Raw genomic sequence first — 17,247 nt, 5'->3', positions numbered from 1 at the left:
TCTCCCCTTCCCCTAGGCCATGGGCGCCTTGGCTGGGTCACACTCTCTGCAGCTGGAGGGGGGCAGGAGGAAGGAGAGAAGAGGGGGTGGGAGGAGGGAGAGGGAGGGGCGGGAGGAGGGGCAGGAGGAGGGTGAGGGAGGGGGCAGGAGGAGGGAGCGTGGTCCTCGCCACAGGTGCCCTGGGCTGATTCTGGCAGGGCAGACTAGTGCCACCCTTCCCTCGTACCCATAACCCCAGCACAGAGTTGGGGGCAGCCCCAAGCACCGCTGAAGGTGACCCAAAGTCGAAACAGCACCCCCAGATCCCCACCAGGCCCTGAGCAGCCTGCCTGAGGTGTGGACCGGGCCAGCTGTGCTGCTGTGCTGCCGGCTAGGAGCCTGTGAGGACTCGCAGCACATATGGGAGGCGCGGGAAAGGGGGTGTGGCATCTGGAGCCCCTTCCTGTGCTCAGGAGACTCGCTGGCCCTGCCTCTCTCTCCCCTCAGGGGAACAGGATGACTCTGGGCGGAAGACACAGCACAGAAGGGAGGGCTGCTTTGTTTGTTTGTTTTTGTTTTTGTTTTTTTTGCTTTTTGGGTCACACCTGGCGATGCACAGGGGTTACTCCTGGCTCTGCACTCAGGAATTACTCCTGGCGGTGCTCAGGGGACCATATGGAATGCTGGGAATCGAACCCGGGTCAGCCGCGTGCAAGGCAAATGCCCTATCCGCTGTGCTATTGCTCCAGCCCCGGGAGGGCTGCTTTGGACATGTCAGCCCAGCCAACATCTAGCACCACATACAGTCTCCTGAGCACTGCGGAGGGAGCCCTGAGTACAGAGCCAGGAGTGAGCCCTGAGCACAGAGGTAGGAGTGAGCCCCAAGCACAGAGCAGGGAGTGATCCCCAAGCACAGAGTTGGGAGTCAGCCCTGAGCACAGAGCTAGGAGTCATCCCCGAGCACAGAGCTGGGAGTCAGCCCTGAGCACAGAGCAGGGAATATTCCTGAGCACAGAGCCAAGAGTCAGCCCTGAGCACAGAGCTGGGAGTCAGCCCTTTGCACTGCCGAACGTGGCCTAAAAACTAAAACAGTAAAATAAAAATCAAATTCATAGCAGAATGAGCCCGACCAGGGCCAGGACCACGCAGTGCTGCCTGGCCAGGTCAAACACAGGGGTGCCTGGGGGTCTGGGAGGGAAGCTTTTGCTCAGCCCACGGGTGGGCACCCACTAGATCATCTTTGGTTTTTGTTTTTTGGGCCATGCCCGGTGGTGCTCAGAGCTAACTCCTGGTTCTGTGCTCGGGGCTGACTCCCTGTTCTATGCTCAAGGCTCACTCACGGTTCTGTACTCGGTGGGTCACTCCTGGTGGGGTGGGGGGGGCATACAGGATGCTGGGGATTGAACCCGGGTCAGCGCATGCAAGGCCAGTGCTTCGCCCCTGTCCATCACTCAGGCCCTGAACTCTCCCTAACCAAGTCCACTCCCAGCTCCCCAGGGCTCTGCGGTCAGCTGAGTCCCTCACAGCTATCCTGGACGTGCTGTGAGTGACGGGTTATTCTGGGAGCCAGCAGCCCCCCTGGGCCTTCCCCAGGCAGCTTGGCCAGCTGGGGTTGGGGGCGGGCTGTGGGAACACGGGACACAGGCACTGGGCAGGTGGCAAACCCCACTGCCTGCCCCTCCCCCCTGGCCACCGAGGCTCCCACATGGCCCAGCTCCCTTTCGAGTGACCCCCAACCATCCACTCTCACCTCCAGCTGCTCGCGCCTCTGCAGTCCTCCCAGAGGTCACACTGTCTCAGCTGACCCCCCTGCCCCCAATGAGAAAACCTCTCCCCTGCACCCCACCCATCGCCCATAGCAAGAAGGCTGGCACGAAGCATGTCCTGGGGTGTCCGAAATAAAGTATCCAGGAGCCAGAGAGACAGTCCAAGGAGAGACGGTACAGTGGCCGGCCCTGGCTCTACTGCCCACACCACATAGGGCGCCCCAAGCCCCACCAGGAGTGACCCCTGAGTACAGCTGGACACAGTTCAAATCTCGGCTCCCAAATTTTTTTTTTTTTTTGCTTTTTGGGTCACACCCAGCAATGCTCAGGGGTTACTCCTGGCTTTGCACTCAGGAATTACTCCTGGCAGTGCTTGGGGGACCATATGGGATGCCGGGGATCGAACCCGGGTCGGCTGCGTGCAAGGCAAACGCCCTACCCGCTGTGCTATCGCTCCGGTCCCTCGGCTCCCAAATATATTAAGCAAACAATTCCGTTTTATCCTTCACTTGTGCATCTCTTTTTCTTTCTTCCTCCTTTCTTTCTTTTCTTTTTCTTTATTCCTTCCTTCCTTTCTTTCTTTCTTTCTTTCTTTCTTTCTTTCTTTCTTTCTTTCTTTCTTTCTTTCTTTCTTTCTCTCTCTCTCTCTCTCTTTCCTTCCTTCCTTCCTTCCTTTCTTTCTTTCTTTCTTTCTTTCTTTCTTTCTTTCTTTCTTTCTTTCTTTCTTTCTTTCTTTCTTTCTTTCTTTCTTTCTTTCTTTCTTCGTCACACCCAGCGATGCACAGGGATTATTCCTAGTACTACACTCAGGAATTACTCCTGGCAGTGCTGGGAAGACCATATAAGATGCTGGGTATCGAACCCAGGTCGGCCGCATTCAAGGGAAACGCCCTACCCGCTGTGCTATCGCTCCAGCCCATCTTTTTCTTTCTTTCCTTCCTTCATTCTTTCTTTCTTCCTTTCTTTCTCTTTTTGGGTCCCCACACAGTGCTCAGAGATCACACCCACAGTGCTCAGGGCTCACTCCTGTGGTGCTCAGGCACTCGTGCATTTCTTGGGTTCTCACAGTCATGTGTCAAAGCAGACCTTCTGTGGACGAATGCGGCCAGTGTTCCTGGCCAGTGTCCAGCACTGTCTCGAACAGCCTGTGTCGGCTCGGAAAATCAAGCGGCTGAGCACAGCTTTGCTGTGGGGTCTCCAGTTGCAGGGCGAGCACTGAGCACGGGGCTAGCAGAGACACCCCCAGCACTGCAGCATGGCAGCCCAGACGGGCTGCGTGGCTGTGCGGGGCCGCAGGGCAGGCGCGGGTCCATCTTCTGGGCAGTCCTGTCCTCTCCTGATGCAGAGGCCCGGGGTGACCCCCAGCTGGCTGTCCAGCTCTTCCTCCCTCCCTGTCTGGGCGGTTGCAGCTGTGCAAAATCTGAGCCCTCAAGGTGGCGCACATGTGGGGACACTGTCGGTGTCCCCCACAGAGGCCTGGTCTGGCACCAGCTGCTTCATGCAAGCCAGGGATGCCTGGACCTGCACACATGGGCTGAGGCTGAGGGCTGTGTGCCATTTGCCATGTGCTGTATGCCATGTGCCATGAGATGTGCCGTGTGAGATGTCCTGTGTACCGTGTGCCGTGTGAGGTGTGCTGTGTGCTATATGATGTGTACCGTGTGCCATGTGATGTATGCTGTGGCTGTGTGCCATGTTAAGTGTGCGTGTACTGTGTGCCATGTACCATGTGCAGTGTGCTGTGTACCATGTGCCACGGGCTGTGGGCTGTGTCTGTGGGCTGGGGCTTGGGGGCCAGGGGCGTGGGCCTGGCTAAAGCCCTGACAGTCCCCGTGGTCCCTAGTGCCTGCCCCTTATTATTTTGTTCTTGTTTTCTTTTGTTTTTGTTTTTGCTTTTGGATCACACCCGGCGATGCACAGGGGTCACTCCTGGCTCTGCACTCAGGAATTACTCCTGGCGGTGCTCAGGGGACCATATGGGATGCTGGGAATCGAACTCAGGTTGGCTGCGTGCAAGGCAAACGCCCTCCCCGCTGTGCTATCGCTCCAGCCCTGTTTTGTTCTTGTTTTTTGGCCACACTGGCCACACTCAGGGCTCCTCCTGGCTCTGCACTCAGGAATCACTCCCGGCCGTGTGTGGGGACCCTCTGGGGTGTTGGGGATGGAACCCAGGTTGGCCACATGCCAGGCAAACCCCCTTCCTGCTGTGTTGTCGTCACATGATTTTCCTGGTCACGTGTCACTAGTTTGGACCATTGTGGGACCTCCCTGAGCCCCCAGTTCTCTGAGAGGAACCACCAAGGGCTTTGGGTGACAGGCCTGTCCATACCTGCCCCGGAGGGGGTGCGTGTGTGCAGTGGTGCCAATGCCCCAGGTTATCAGACAGTAGCTTGTTCTGTAGCCACACCCGGCGATGCTCAGAGCTCTCTCTGGGTCCTGTGCTCTGGAGTCACTCCTTGTGGGTCTCAGGGGACAGGACGCAGCGTGGACACCGACCAGGCATGTGCCCTGCCCCTGGGCTCCAGTTCTGACCTGAAGAGCAGAATGCTGCGACTGTCATCAGGGCCCGGCGTGAAGCCTTCGCTTGCCCTGGAAAGCCACTAGAACTGACATCAGATAACACAGAAATCAGGCTACGCTTCCTCGGGCCATGGACAAGATGGTAAAAGCTGAACTCTCATTTCTACACAGCCTAGGACAGGCAAGTAGGAGCCGTCTCATAGAGCCCGAGGAACCAAGTGTTCTCAAAGGATGAATCAGCAACGGAACAAAGGAATCAGATTCCAACAGTGACACAGGCAGGAGCAGAGGGGGCCGAAAGGAGCAGCTGTGACAGGCAGACAGATGTGGAAGTCGACGCTATGCACCCCAGATCCCTGAAATATTTTAAGTCAATGTCATCTCAAGGAAAAAAGTCAAAGAAACCAAAGTTCCCAGGTACGGGAAGAAAAGTAACAAGATCTTGGAGGGCTCCAGAGCTGCCCTGGCCCCCAGCGGGGAAGGCCCTTTTGGGTGCAGTTATTTGGGTTCATTTTGGGCCACACACAGTGGTGCCAGGGATCTCGGGGGTGTTTGGGGAACCCCCTGTACTATCTCTCTGACCTCCCATACAGTTGTCAACATGAAAAGTAAATGGAGGGGCTAAGTGACAGGAAAGCGGGGAAGGTGCTTGCCGATCTGGGCTTGATTCCTGGCACCCCATGTGGTCCCGAGTCCACCATAAGTGATCACAGAGTGAGCACAGAGCCAGGAACAAGCCCTGAGCACCATCGGTGTGGCCCCTCAAAAGGCTGTTGGTTCTGATGCCAGCAGCTGCCCCCACATGTGGCTGAGGAAACAGACCACCAGGCTTCTAGGGACCTAGAGTGCTCAGCTGGGGAGCAGACTCCCCAAGAAGCACTCGGCATCGTGGCTGTGTTTGCATGTCACTGCTGCATCGGGTTTAGGGAGGAGACGTGGACTGAGAGATAGGGAAACTGAGGCTGGGGAAGGCACAGAGTCAGAACAGGGGGCTGGAGGAAGTGGGGGAGGGCCCAGCCACTGCTGTGTGGGGCAGGGGAGAAGGTCCGAGGGACAATGAGGCAGCTTCAGGGCTTCCTTCCTGGCTCCTGCATGTCCGCCCAGCCCAGCTGGCCCAGCCCTGTCACCCCATGTCTGCTGGGAGAGGCAGGCAGGAAGGGGTTAACCCACATGGGGATACTGCCTGGGATGACAGGGCCTGCCCCCAGGACACCACCCTATCCACCACTGCTGACCCCAGCTGGCCCCCACCTCTCTGCACAGGTACACCTCCTGCCACCCTAAGTGCTCCCCACTGATCCATCCCCGCCTGCGTGAGCTCTGACCTCTGCACACACCTCTGTCCCACCTGGGACACACACGGATCCATCCCCGCCTGTGTGAGCACTAACCTCACCTGCCACACACTGCAGCACCCTGAGACACCTCCCCACCCGCCCTGAGTTTCCCCTCACTGGCAGGTGCTCCACCAGACCAGCAGACTCTGGTTCTGGGGTCTCACTGGCTGGAGAGCAGCTTCCCTGACTGGACGTCAGGCACGGGCCGGCTGTCTGCTGCTGTCTCCAGGCTGCATGGCTCCTCCCAGGTCTCGGTGCACCCCTCTCGCTGCCGCCTGCCAGTGGCCGTCTGGGCTACACAGCTCGCAGCTCGGGGAGAGGCTCCACGCGGCCCGAGAGCCCAGAGGAAGCGGGTGAGCCGCTGAGTGTCTCCCCTCAGCAGCATCGAGGAGCAGAGCAGGGCCGGGCAGTGGCTGGGACCAGGAGAGGCATCAGAAGCCCCCCCCAGGAGAAGGGGCACGTGAGCACCTCGATCCCAGGCACCAGGTTCTGGGCGGCTAAGAAGGTCCAGGCACTTGTGGGCCAGCCAGCAGTGGAGGCGGCAGGTGGCTGACATTAGGGGTTGGTGAGTCTGTGGCTAAGCAAGCTTCTCTTCGACCAGACTCGACCCCTTCCAGCCAGGGAAAGGCGAGTTTACAGCAAGTCAATTTTCTAACTCTTGTGCGGGGTTGTTGGGGCTACTCCTGGCTCTGTGCTCCGGGGTCACCTCTGAAGGTGCTCAGGGGACCTTATGGGAAACAAACTGAAGTCAGTGGGAGGCAAGGCCAGTGCCTGGCCCTCTGTTCCATCACTGCAGCCTCTGATTCTCCAAGTGTGGAAACTGGTAACAGGCCGGGAAGAGGCGCACTGGCGGGGTGCTGTGGGCGTGTGCCCCATACCCCCCGTCCTTCCTAGATACCAGACCCGGGGCAGCTGCAGGGACTCTGCTCACAAGTGCACATATGCCACAGCCAGGAAGCGCGCCCCCTGCCAGGCAGGTGCAAGCACCTCAGTGACCTTCCCCAAACAGCCCCAGAACCCCGCATAAAGTGCTCTCAGTGAGGACATGCGCGAACCCCACAACCAAAGGGTGCAGAGCCCCGAAGGCACCTCAGCCTTTACGGAGGCCCCTTAGGCAGGCGTATGACACCCCCTTGGACAGGCGTGCGAGCAGCAAGGGAGGGAGTGAAACGTGGAAGCACCAGGCGGCCCCAGCCCCCTTCTGAGATGCCCCGGAACCATCAGGAAGCAGCTGCCAACCTCCGCCCAACCTTCCTGGCGGTGCCCAGTGGCCCCCCCCACAGCCCTCCTACTCAGGATGAGGTCCGGCCTGCAGGACAAAGCCGGAACCAGGGCTGTGGGCCCGGCAGGCATTGGCGTCCTACAGCCCTTTGCCATGGTGACGGTCCCCTGGGCCTGCTCAGAGTGGCCATTGTTGGGCTGCCAGGCATGGCGGGTGCCCAGGAGTGGCTGGCACCAGGGTCTTGCCATGCCTTTGGCCATGGCGGTGGGGTACAGTGTTTTCCCACGCTCCAGTCTCTTGGCAGCCAGGGGGACAGGGGCTGCAGAATGGGCCAGGGACATCCAGAGATCGAGGACAAAGAGCACATGAAGAGGTGAGGCCGACAGCTGGCCAGCACTGCTGACCTGGACCTGGGGCTGCCCACGTGCTGGACCCCACGTGCGCCCCCACTGGCATGTGCAGGGGATCAGCAACCACCAGCGTCACGTTCTGGGGGCTTCAGGGCACCCCCCCACACACACATTGTCATGGGGTCACAAAGCCCAAGTGCCACCCCGCAGGCCTCTGCTCCCTGACTCCCTGTGTCCAGGGCCACTTCTGTCCCCCTCCCGGACGCTGCTTGCCAGAGGCCCGAGGCCGGGGTCGATTTCCAGAATGAGCGAGCACCTGTCCTGCCCAGCCCACGCCAACCCTTGGCCAACACTGCCCCCTGGTGGAAGTGTGGGGAGCTGCATGGATCCGAGGCCCTTTGATGGGAAACAAGGTGGGGGACCCCACTGGCAGAGGAGTCACTGAGTCCCCACTCCTGGGCTACAGGGCAGGACTGAGGCCAGCACAAGTCTGGGCTCCCAGGACGCGAAGCCTGCTTCCCCTGTAGGGTGGGGGGGTGCAGTGGCTGGAAACGGGGGTTCCGACGGAGCATGACCTGCGTGGAGAACGTCCACACCCGCATGACCTCCTGTGAAGTGACCATGCCTGGGCTTACCTGGTCGAGTATTACACTGGGATTAACTCCCCTTAATGCTCTTACCTTTGCATGTGGTTAGTGGGTTAAAGCTAGGACACAGCTTCAGAGAGCGTAAGGGACACAGCTGACCTGGGCTCGGTCCTCGGCGTCCCAGAAGTGATCCCTGAGCAGCACAAGAGTAGGCCCCTACCCGGTGCTGGCTGCCAGGAGGCGGGCTCAGGCTCTGTGGGCACCAGGAGCCCCAGGGCCGAGTGGCCCAGACTGTGCCTCACGCTCTGGAGCTGGGAGCCCTGCCCTGAGCCTCTCACACCAGCCACGTCTGGGTGCCACAGCAGTCAGGGGTGTGGTTGGACACTGCAGGGTGCTGAGCGTGGAGACTCGTGCCCAGATGGACCACTAGGGGGCGCTGCCAGCTCGCTATTGGCCAGCTCTCCCCACCCAGGGTGGGGGTTCCTGCTGCGTTTTCTGAGACCCATTTTTCCTCTCTGCTTGGCCTCTGCCAACTTCTCACTCCATGTCTCCGAGTCCAGGACCTGCCGGCACTGCACCAGGAGCCCGCAGACCCCACCGGGTGTGTGACAGTGGTTGACAAGCAGCCACAAGCAGTCAGTAGCTTCACACCCACCAAGCCTGTCCTGAGGCCAATCCAAGGTTCTGAGCCAGCCAGGAACCCCAACTCCGAAGGGATGTGACAAGAGTTTAGGGAGAGGACCAGCCTCACTGCCTGTTCCCCCCCTGGAAAGGGGCCTGTCACGCCAAGGCCCTCTGGCTGAGGATGTCCCATCTGTCCTGGAGCCCCCAGAGTCTGGGCCCATCAGTGCCCCCCTGGAGCCCTTAGACAACACCCTCTGTGGGGCTGGAGAAGGGAAGACACAGGCACCAGGAACCGGGCAGGCAGGGGGCGCCCTTTCTGCCAAGTGACCCCACGGCAGGGATAATCCCACTAGCTACGGGCCCTCCAGCTGTGCTTGGGGAACATTCTGGAACCAAAGCCTCTCCCAGGGAGTCCTTGTCCATCAAAGTCCACATTCCCCGAGGACCTGAACTGAGTCTGGGGGCCTACGTCTCCTGGCCCCCACACGCCCACCACGGCCCAAAGCACCCTGGGCCCCCTCCCCCCAAGGGCCCCTTAATGCTGCAGCCTCCTGGGACCTGCCACTTTTCTCCAGGCTATCCTCAACTGCTGCGGTCCCCCCCAGCACACCCCACGTCACGTCCGCAGGACCTGCCCCTGGCTCTCCCCCGACATTCCACAGCCTGGTGTCAGGTGCCCACAACCATCTCACACTGCACAACCCCCAACCCCAAGCAGACTCACATCAGGGCCCACCCAGAAGGTTCTAGAATGGGGATCCCAGGAGCATCACTGCTGCAGCGTCAGACACCTCCTCACCCCAACCCAGGGAGAGCGGGGGTCTCAGGGAGGGTGCTCAGGAGGCAGAGGCAGGCCCCTCCCGACAGCCCTGGGCAGAGGTGCAGGACCAGCCAGCAGGAACCCCGAAACGCACCCGGGAGAACATATGCAGCCTGTCCTCCGGGAGCCTGGGCCACAGCGGGGGACAGCTGGGGACAGGCCCCTCCTCTGGGCTGCGGCCTCAGCAGCAATCCTGCGTAACACTGTGGGTACACACCGGGCACAGCTGTGCCAGCGGCTCTGTGTCAGAGCTGTGTGGTCAGCAGCGAGGCCTGAGGGCAGCCGGGGTCTGGGCATCGGCCTGTCGGGACTGACCTGAGGGGCCGCCAGCACCTTGCTCTGCTCCAGCTTCCTTGGCTGTGTCAAAGAACCTGAGACAAATGGGAGCCAGTGCAGCGGGAGGGCCCTGCCCTGGACACAGCATCCCCAGTGGACCCCCAGCACCCCACGCCACACCGGGAGTGACCCTGAGAGCACAGCGCCAGGAGCAGGCCCTGCTGTGAACACAAAACAACAAAGACCTTCCTCGTTCCAGCAGCCAGCGCTCTGAGGGTCCCTCAGGAGCTGGGCCCCGGGACACAGGGAGAGCGGGCGCTGGGCTGGCCGCCTGTGGTCAGAACAGCTTTAATAAAGCCACCTGGCGGGGGGCAGGACCAGAGGGGCCCCGGGATGATGGCAGTGTCCCCCGCTCCCCGCCGCCTCAGTCTCGGAGCAGGTTCTCGGGCTTGGGGTAGCCGAAGAGAACAAAGTCGGCCTCGTACAGCTGGTACAGCTGCCGCCGCCAGGCCAACGGGATAGACGCGAACCAGCCCTCCTCCCAGCTGCTGGCCGTCCGGTTGCGGTAGCTGGGCGGGAAGCGCAGGCGCTGGTCCACCTTGAGCAGCCGCAGCAGCTGTGCCGCGTCCTGGTCCAGCGTCTCCAGCTTGCCCACGAAGTCGTAGTCGATCTGGCAGGGGTGGCAGAGGCGGTGCACCTGCCGCCAGTGCTCGTTGAAGGGCCCCAGCTGCTCAGTGTGCGGGTCCAGCAGGTACTGGATGAAGTTGGCGAAGGACACACGCAGGCCGGCGCTGAAGGCCTCATGCGCGGAGGCGGGCGGGCGGCTGTGGTTGGAGTAGCGGCGAAGCATGGGCACGGCGAAGCGGCGGTAGAACTCCTCGTTCTCCAGCTCGAACTTGCTGCGGAAGGCGGAGATGAGGCGCACGAAGGGGTCGCGAACGAAGAGGAACTTGGTGTACGTGCGCAGCCGGAGCTTCATGAGGCGGCGCGACAGGGGCCCGTAGCGGCGCCAGAACTTGCTGAAGGTCAGGTGCACGCTGGCGTTGTGCACCAGCGCATGCGGGATGGCCAGCGGGTCGTGGAAGGGCGCGCCGGCGTCCAGCGGGCTCCCGCTGAGCACGATCATGACGCGCTTCCAGTTGGTGCAGGCCACCTTGGGCACGTAGCAGTAGATGACGCCGTGGCGGTCGTCCACGATGAGGTGGTTCAGCTCGTAGCTGGGGATGTCGTCGAAGGAGCGCTCCTTGGCAGGGAAGGCCAGGCTGGCGTTGGCGCAGAAGTCGCGCAGCATGCTCCTGCGCCGGGCCTGCCGCTCCCCAGCGGCGGCAGCGGGCTGCTGGGCGGCGGCGTGCGGGGACCAGTCATAGCCCCGCACACTCTCCTCGGCGTTGCTCCCTGGGGCTGCAGGCCGCGGCTCTGGGTTCCCGCTGGGCAGGCCGCCTGGCTCGGTGCCAGCACCGAAGAGCCTCTTGAGGACCGCGTCCCGGCTATCCGGGGGCTCCTTCTGGGGGCCCGGGCTGGGGGTGGGGAGCGGCCCCGGCGGGTGCGGCCTGGAGATGGCCACGTGCAGGTAGAAGTGGGCCGTGCCCACGTTGTCCCAATACACGATGATCAGCAGGACCATGAACACAAACCCCACGGCCAGCCACAGGCGCAAGGGCCGTGCTTTGCTCATCCTGCCAGGGCGGGGGCGGGCGCTGCAGCCCCTCAGTCCAGCTTCATGCAGAGACACGCCAGGGGGAACCTGCGGGCAGCACAGACCAGTCAGCACCACGGGCCCAGCTCGGCTCTCCGGATGGGCTCAAGTGCATGCACGCACGGACACGCACACACATGCACAAATGCACATGCAGACACATGCTCACGTGTATGCGCACGCACACACACACGTACGCGTTGCTGGGAGCTTTTCAAATGGGTCTGGGATGGGCCCAGAGGGGCAGGTGAGGCAGACAGAATGTCAGAGACCTTTACCACAGCCTAGAGACAAGCAGGGCTGCCAGCCTGGGTGCCGAATACAGATCTCTGCCTGTGCAGAGGGACGCAGGGGTGAGGGGGCCCCGAAAGACCAAGGCTGGTGATAGCAGATCAGAGCTGAGTGCGTGGGGCTGGAGAGACAGGACACAGTGAGGCATCTGCCCAGCACACGGCCGACCAGGCTTCATCCACACTGCCCTGCCTCCTGCCTCCTGGAGAGCACTCCAGGCACTCTCGGGGGACGAGATGCCATGTGGGGCCCCTGTCTGAACTGAGAGGGACAGAGGTCGCAGGCCACAGCAGGCTCCGCCCCACGGAAGGCCGAGGTCTGCGGCTCTGCTCTGGCACTCGGGCCTCCTAGAGTCACCTCTCCTGCTCAGGACGAGTGTGGTCCTGCCCACACCCAGGGCCACTCCAGGTAAAGAAGCTGCCGGAAGGGCTTTAGGGAGGTGGTGAGCTTGGTCTCCAGTGGCCACCCCTGAACACGGTGCCCCAGGAACTGTCCCAGTCACTGAGAGGTCTGTGACGCCTGGCACCAGGGTTGCACATGCAGTGTGGGCCCTGGGCTGCAGTTGGGGTCTGCTCCCGAGCCCCCAGGCAGAGCAAGGAAGTGGGGGGGGGTGCCACCTGGGGAAGGGTACTCTGGAAAGGGTCCTGCACCGAGCGCTGTGGCAGGCTGAGGCTGACGCAGGTGGTCTGTGCCCAGGCCAACGGCTGTGGCGGCAGTGATATGTCTGGCTCTCCCTGGCTGTCCCAGGCACGAAGCTGCAGCTCTGACCAAGACAGACCGAGCTGGTACTGACACAGGCAGACTTGCAGCCCACGTGCGCCCCCCAACGGCAGTGCCCGCCCCATCCTGTCCCACCTTCACCGCAGCGGCAGCAATGCACCCGCCAGTCCAGGAGCCATTTCTGGACTTGTGAAGACTCACCACTCAGGGTCTACAGACGACGCCTCGGGATGCGGCCATGTCTGGGGCAGCGGCAGGGCAGCACCGAGGGACATCTGATCTCCGAGTCCGAGGCCACATGCAGCAGGAGGGGTGCAGCATGACGCCTGTGGACAGACGCGGGTGGGATGAGGCGTGGGGCCACTGAGGCTGTGACACGCACTCTGTGCAGGAAGCCGCGCAGCCAGCTCTGCTACCCAAGCACAGGAGGGGAAGGCGCCGAGCTCTCGCTTCCCTGGGCAGTCCACGGACATGTCCCCCGGTCTGATCCCTGCCCCCACATGGTACCCCAAGTGATTCCTGGGCACAGAGCCAGGGGTAAGTCTTCAGCACAAGTAGGTGCTGCCCAAATACAAAGAAAAGAATTTAAAAAGAAGTGCCAGGGAGAAGGCAAGGGGTGGGGGGCGGGGGCGAGCCTGGGCTTGCCAGAATCACCACAGGATGGAGAATCGGGAGCCCGAACCATGGGGCGGGGGGCGCGAGCCCACTGCAAGGCCAAAGGTGCTCAGGAGTGAAGGCAGCCAGTAAAGCCGGGGGAAGAGCAGAGACAAGCTACAGACAGCGGGCACAGCCGCCTGGGCTGCAGCTCTGACGAGCTGTGGTGTGGCGCTGCGGAGAGCAGTCAGAGACCAAGAGGGAGGGGACAGGGACAGGCAGGAGGGGGCAGGGGCAGACAGAGGACATGTGGCCCTGTGTCAGGCACTCCGAGTCCACAGCGGGCACCAGGCATCGATCCCCAAGCCCCCCTCCCCACAGCACCACGCCTGCCAGCATGTGGGGGGGGCATACGTGTTTGTATGTGTGAATGCAAGCACATGCGTGCAAAGCCTGTGAGCACTTGTGCATGTGTGCAAGCCTATGTGTGTGAGAGCGTTGTATGTGAGTGTGCAGGCACATGTGTCTGAGTCAAGTGCGTATGTGTGCTCTAAAGATGGAGGAGGTTGTCAGGCAGGTTCTTGGGTGACACTGTTTCCTTCCTGGGTGACATTCACCTTTCCTTCCTAGGTGATAATGTTTCCTTCACCAGGTAATATTGTTTCCATAGACATCTTACAACTCTATGACAAAATAAACACTTTGTTTCATTTGAATGGCTGCAGACAGGCTGAAGGGAAGGGGGCGGTCTGCATTTTGGGCAGCTTCTCCTGACTCCGTGGCTCCCAGGGCTGCCCAGATGCCCAGCAGAAGAGGCCTCTTCTCTGGCCCCAGCTCTGGGATTCAGCCTGCGGTCCCCAGGGGGCCCGAGCTCAGGTGGGCTATCCCAGCAGGGGCCCCTTCAGTACTCAGGGCTGGAGAGGCAGCAGTTGGGGGGAAGGACAGGCCAAGCACACAGCTGAGCGCAGCTGCATCCCTGGTACTGTGTAGGGTTCCCCGAGCACACAGCCAGGAGTGAGCCTGAGCGTCTCCAGGTATGTGCCCAAATCAAACCTAAGTCCCCAACGAACTTTTGTTTGTTTTGTAGAAAGGTCCTCAAAAATATGGACTCAGAACAGACACTTGCCTGATGTAAAGCACAGAAGACAGGAAAGGCTGGCGATGGCTGTGGGCCTGGTGGCGCCTTCAGACACGACGGCAAAGTGACCCATGAACAAGACGAGGTCCACGGAGACCCATGCACCCTCCCTCACGGCAGCTTTGCTCTGTCAGCCACAGACACAACTACTGATGCCCCCACAGGGAACAAATGAAGCATGGAGCCAGCTGGCCAGCAGGGGCCTCTTGGTGATGGAAGACATTGTCACACGTGACAACACAAGCAGATCTGCTCACAAGCCACGTGGCCCCCGCAGAGCCCCAGGCCTGTGGCCTGTGCCATTTCCAGGCACTTGGAGATGGCAGGGAAGCAGAACATCCTGACAACCAGCTTCTGAGGCTGACGGGTCTCACGCACGCTGACCGCCGAGGGGAGGACTCTGCACGGGGTGGCTCCCGTGGTCTGCACAGTGGGTAGACCTGGGCCCCCCTACTGGCTCCAGACATGTGTATACCGAGTGTCCAGCTGTCTAGGCTGCTTAGCTCTGCGACCCTTACCCGGTGGGGTCATGTCTGCCCACTGGCGCAGGGGTATCTAAGTGGATGGACCCCACCCCGGGTCTGCACACAGCTCCCCTGGGAGCTCTGGAAGCCACCCCCCTGCCCCCAGCACCCGACCCTCCTCTGCTGACAGCCCCAGAGTCCTGAGATTCTGGACACACATCCTCGAGCCCGAGCTCTCCACCGGGACCAAGAAGTCTTGCTCCCTCCATGCTGCCACCCGGTACAGTGGCCCCCTCACCCCCTGCCCCGGCGGGCACGTCCCACCTGCCTCTGGTCACACACAGGTTCCAGCGGGAGGGTATCCGGGTTCAGAATGTCCCCTTGGCCGCTGAGCTGGAGCTGGGCCATGTGCTGCCCACACCCCTTTCTCCTCTTGCTTTCCACCCTTGCTTCTCTGTTCTGCTTCCCAAGGTTCTGTTTTTGCCTTGAGTTTTGATTTACACCAGGCAGTGCTCAGGAGCTCCATCTGGTCTGTGCTCGGGGCTCAGACCGGCACGCAGGGACGGCTTCCCACCCAGCATCTCCTCCGGGCTCCTCACCCGACTCAAGGACCTTCCTGCTGCTCCCCCAGGTACTCTTGGCTCGGTGGGTTCTTTGTTTCTGTTGCTTCTCCCCAGCCCCCAGCAGGGCTGCGTGTTCAGAGTTGCCGGGGCGAGAGAGGGGATGGGCCAGTCTCAGACACTAGGCAGGTAACAGACTGGGCAGCCGCATTTCCGAGCATTTCTCTACCCCACCCTCTGGTGCCTGCTGGAAGGCACCTCCCGGCACTCCATGTACCCTTGCAGCCCTCTCAGGAGGCAGGGGTCCAGGTCAGTCGCTGTCCTTGCCCCATGCCAGGGGACAAGGCTGGAGGTCACCTGCTGAGGGTCTTGAGTCAGATTCTTCCTGGAGGACCAGGGCTGGCGGGGGCGCCACTCTCCCCCATCTCCCTGCTCCACCTGCAGCTCTGGTCTATCCCAGGAACTGCCACCACCAGCAGGGAGCACTGAGCCATGGTGCCAGTGGTCCCAGCATGGCCCCCGACCTGCGACAGGTCCCAAGCATGCATCAACTCTCACTGATTGAGACAAACAGGGACCCCGGCTGATAATTCAGAGGCAGGGAGGGAGCTGCCCCTGCACACAGCCAACCCAGGTTTAATCCCCCGGCACCACACAGGGTCCCCCGAGCCCACCAAGAGTGGCCCCTGAGCACCGCTGGGTATGGCCCAACGCCCTCCACCCTCAAAAGACCAACACTGGAAGGAGAGATGAGAGTCTAAAGCTGCCCATAAGGGGCAGCTTAGACAGGCACACAAGCTGTGCAGTGACACATGGTGACAGCCAACGTGGCCTCCACACACCCTCCCTGTGCCTGGAGCCCGAATGAGAGAATTGTCTTCCTCGGATCCACACACGGCAGGTCCGACAGAGGCTCTGCCCCGCCCCGGCGCCCTCCAGCCAAGGATCAGCTCTACCTGGCGCCCAAAGAAAGCCCAGTCACGCAACCTTTCAGTAACGTCTCCATTCGTCCTAGCCCTGAGATTCTAGAAGCCTCTCTTTACCTTTCCCACAAAGTGCCACAAAACCGTGTGTGGACCCCTCCAGCTGGAAGCCCCGTCCAACCTCGACCACAACCTCGACCACTGTCCTAGGTCCTACAGGCCTGGCAGTCCCCACCCCAGCCCGTCCCAACCTCCATGTGCTGGGCAGGGCGAGGGCGGACAGCTCCCCGTCAGGACCAAGTCCAAACCGCCGGCGACACAGCACCCCTTTGTATCCCGGAGTCTGTGTTTTCTTTGTGGTCACCCTGGGGTGCTCAGGATTTCCTCCTGGCCTCGTACACAGGGTCACACACATAACGGCAGGGCTGGACCCAGGATGGCCGCATGCAAGACAAGCCCGAAGACCCCCCCGCAGGGAGGGCCCCGCTTCCTCACCTCTGTCCACCCGCCGGCCTCCACCCGGCATGTCCTGTCCCCGCCACCACTGGCACCTCCCAGTGAACGTCCCGACCCCAGGGATGCGCTGTGCCCGCCCGCTGCCCCGGAGCCCCGCGCCCCACGCCCGGCGGCTCTCCGCACCCCGCTCCTCACCCCCTCGAGAAGTTCCTGAATTCAAAAGGACCGAGACATGACTCAGCAGCAAACGAGCAGGGGAACCCGCGCCCCTATGCGGCTCGCCTGCCGGGGAGCGGCCGGCCTGGAAAGTTCCAGGGCGCGCGGGCCCCCGCGGGCCGGGCAGGGACGCCCCGACCACCGGCAGCGCTGCGCCCGCCCGGGACCCCCGGAGCTCCCGCACCGGCCCCCTCCCCTCCCACACCCCGGCTCAGAAAGGGTGCGCGGCGGGCCGAGGGCACACAGCGCCGCGAGGGTCCGGGTACGCGCGCGCGCCGCTCACCTCCCTCCGCCGCCGCCCCAGCGCCGCCGCCCGGCACGCCCCGCCCCGCCCCGCGCAGGCCCCGCCCCACCCGAGGTCCCGCCCCCAACCCTCTTCTCGCGAGAAGCGCGGAGGCCGAGGGGCGCCCGTACTCAGCGCGCCTGCGCCCTTGGCACCCGTTCCGCCCCGCCCAGCCACGTGGCGCCCTATTTATGGACAGCGTTGGCCCCGCCCCAACCTCTGGCCACGCCCCTTACAGCAACCAATCCTGTTCTGCGGTCCCAGTGCTGGCTCCGCCTCCAGAGGGCGGGGCTAGAGGCCGCGGGTGCGGCCAGCGGGCGAGGACTTGTCTCCCCAGCTGAGCAGCATCAGCTCCCCCAGTGCAGTGGGGGGCCCAGTAAGGGCTTCGTGTTTGGGCCACATCCGGCGGTGCTCGGGTCTGGCTT

At 62.1% G+C, this 17,247-nt stretch overlaps 1 protein-coding gene across 3 annotated transcripts; it reads right to left on the bottom strand.

Annotated features, from left to right (window-relative positions):
- Positions 1-9,811: 9,811 nt before the first annotated feature.
- Positions 9,812-16,887, bottom strand: CHST12 (carbohydrate sulfotransferase 12). Of its 3 annotated transcripts, none has more exons than XM_004617352.2 (3): positions 16,823-16,887; positions 12,390-12,514; positions 9,812-11,225 (listed from the first exon to the last, which is right to left on the bottom strand). In XM_004617352.2, exon 3 carries the CDS (start codon positions 11,154-11,156, stop codon positions 9,906-9,908), a length of 1,251 nt encoding a protein of 416 aa, XP_004617409.1. In that variant the 5' UTR covers positions 11,157-11,225; positions 12,390-12,514; positions 16,823-16,887; the 3' UTR covers positions 9,812-9,905. The 3 variants fall into 3 exon arrangements, with proteins under 3 accessions (XP_004617409.1, XP_054992506.1, XP_054992505.1); XM_055136531.1 differs by lacking the exon at positions 16,823-16,887 and adding an exon at positions 16,519-16,715; XM_055136530.1 differs by lacking the exon at positions 16,823-16,887 and adding an exon at positions 14,984-16,455.
- Between the last annotated feature and the right edge of the window lie 360 nt (positions 16,888-17,247).

The sequence above is a fragment of the Sorex araneus genome, chromosome 4 (genome assembly GCF_027595985.1).
Source record: "Sorex araneus isolate mSorAra2 chromosome 4, mSorAra2.pri, whole genome shotgun sequence".
In the NCBI taxonomy this organism is placed as follows: domain Eukaryota; kingdom Metazoa; phylum Chordata; class Mammalia; order Eulipotyphla; family Soricidae; genus Sorex; species Sorex araneus.
Note: the sequence above shows the minus strand (reverse complement) of the source record. Positions and strands in the feature narration are given on the sequence as shown.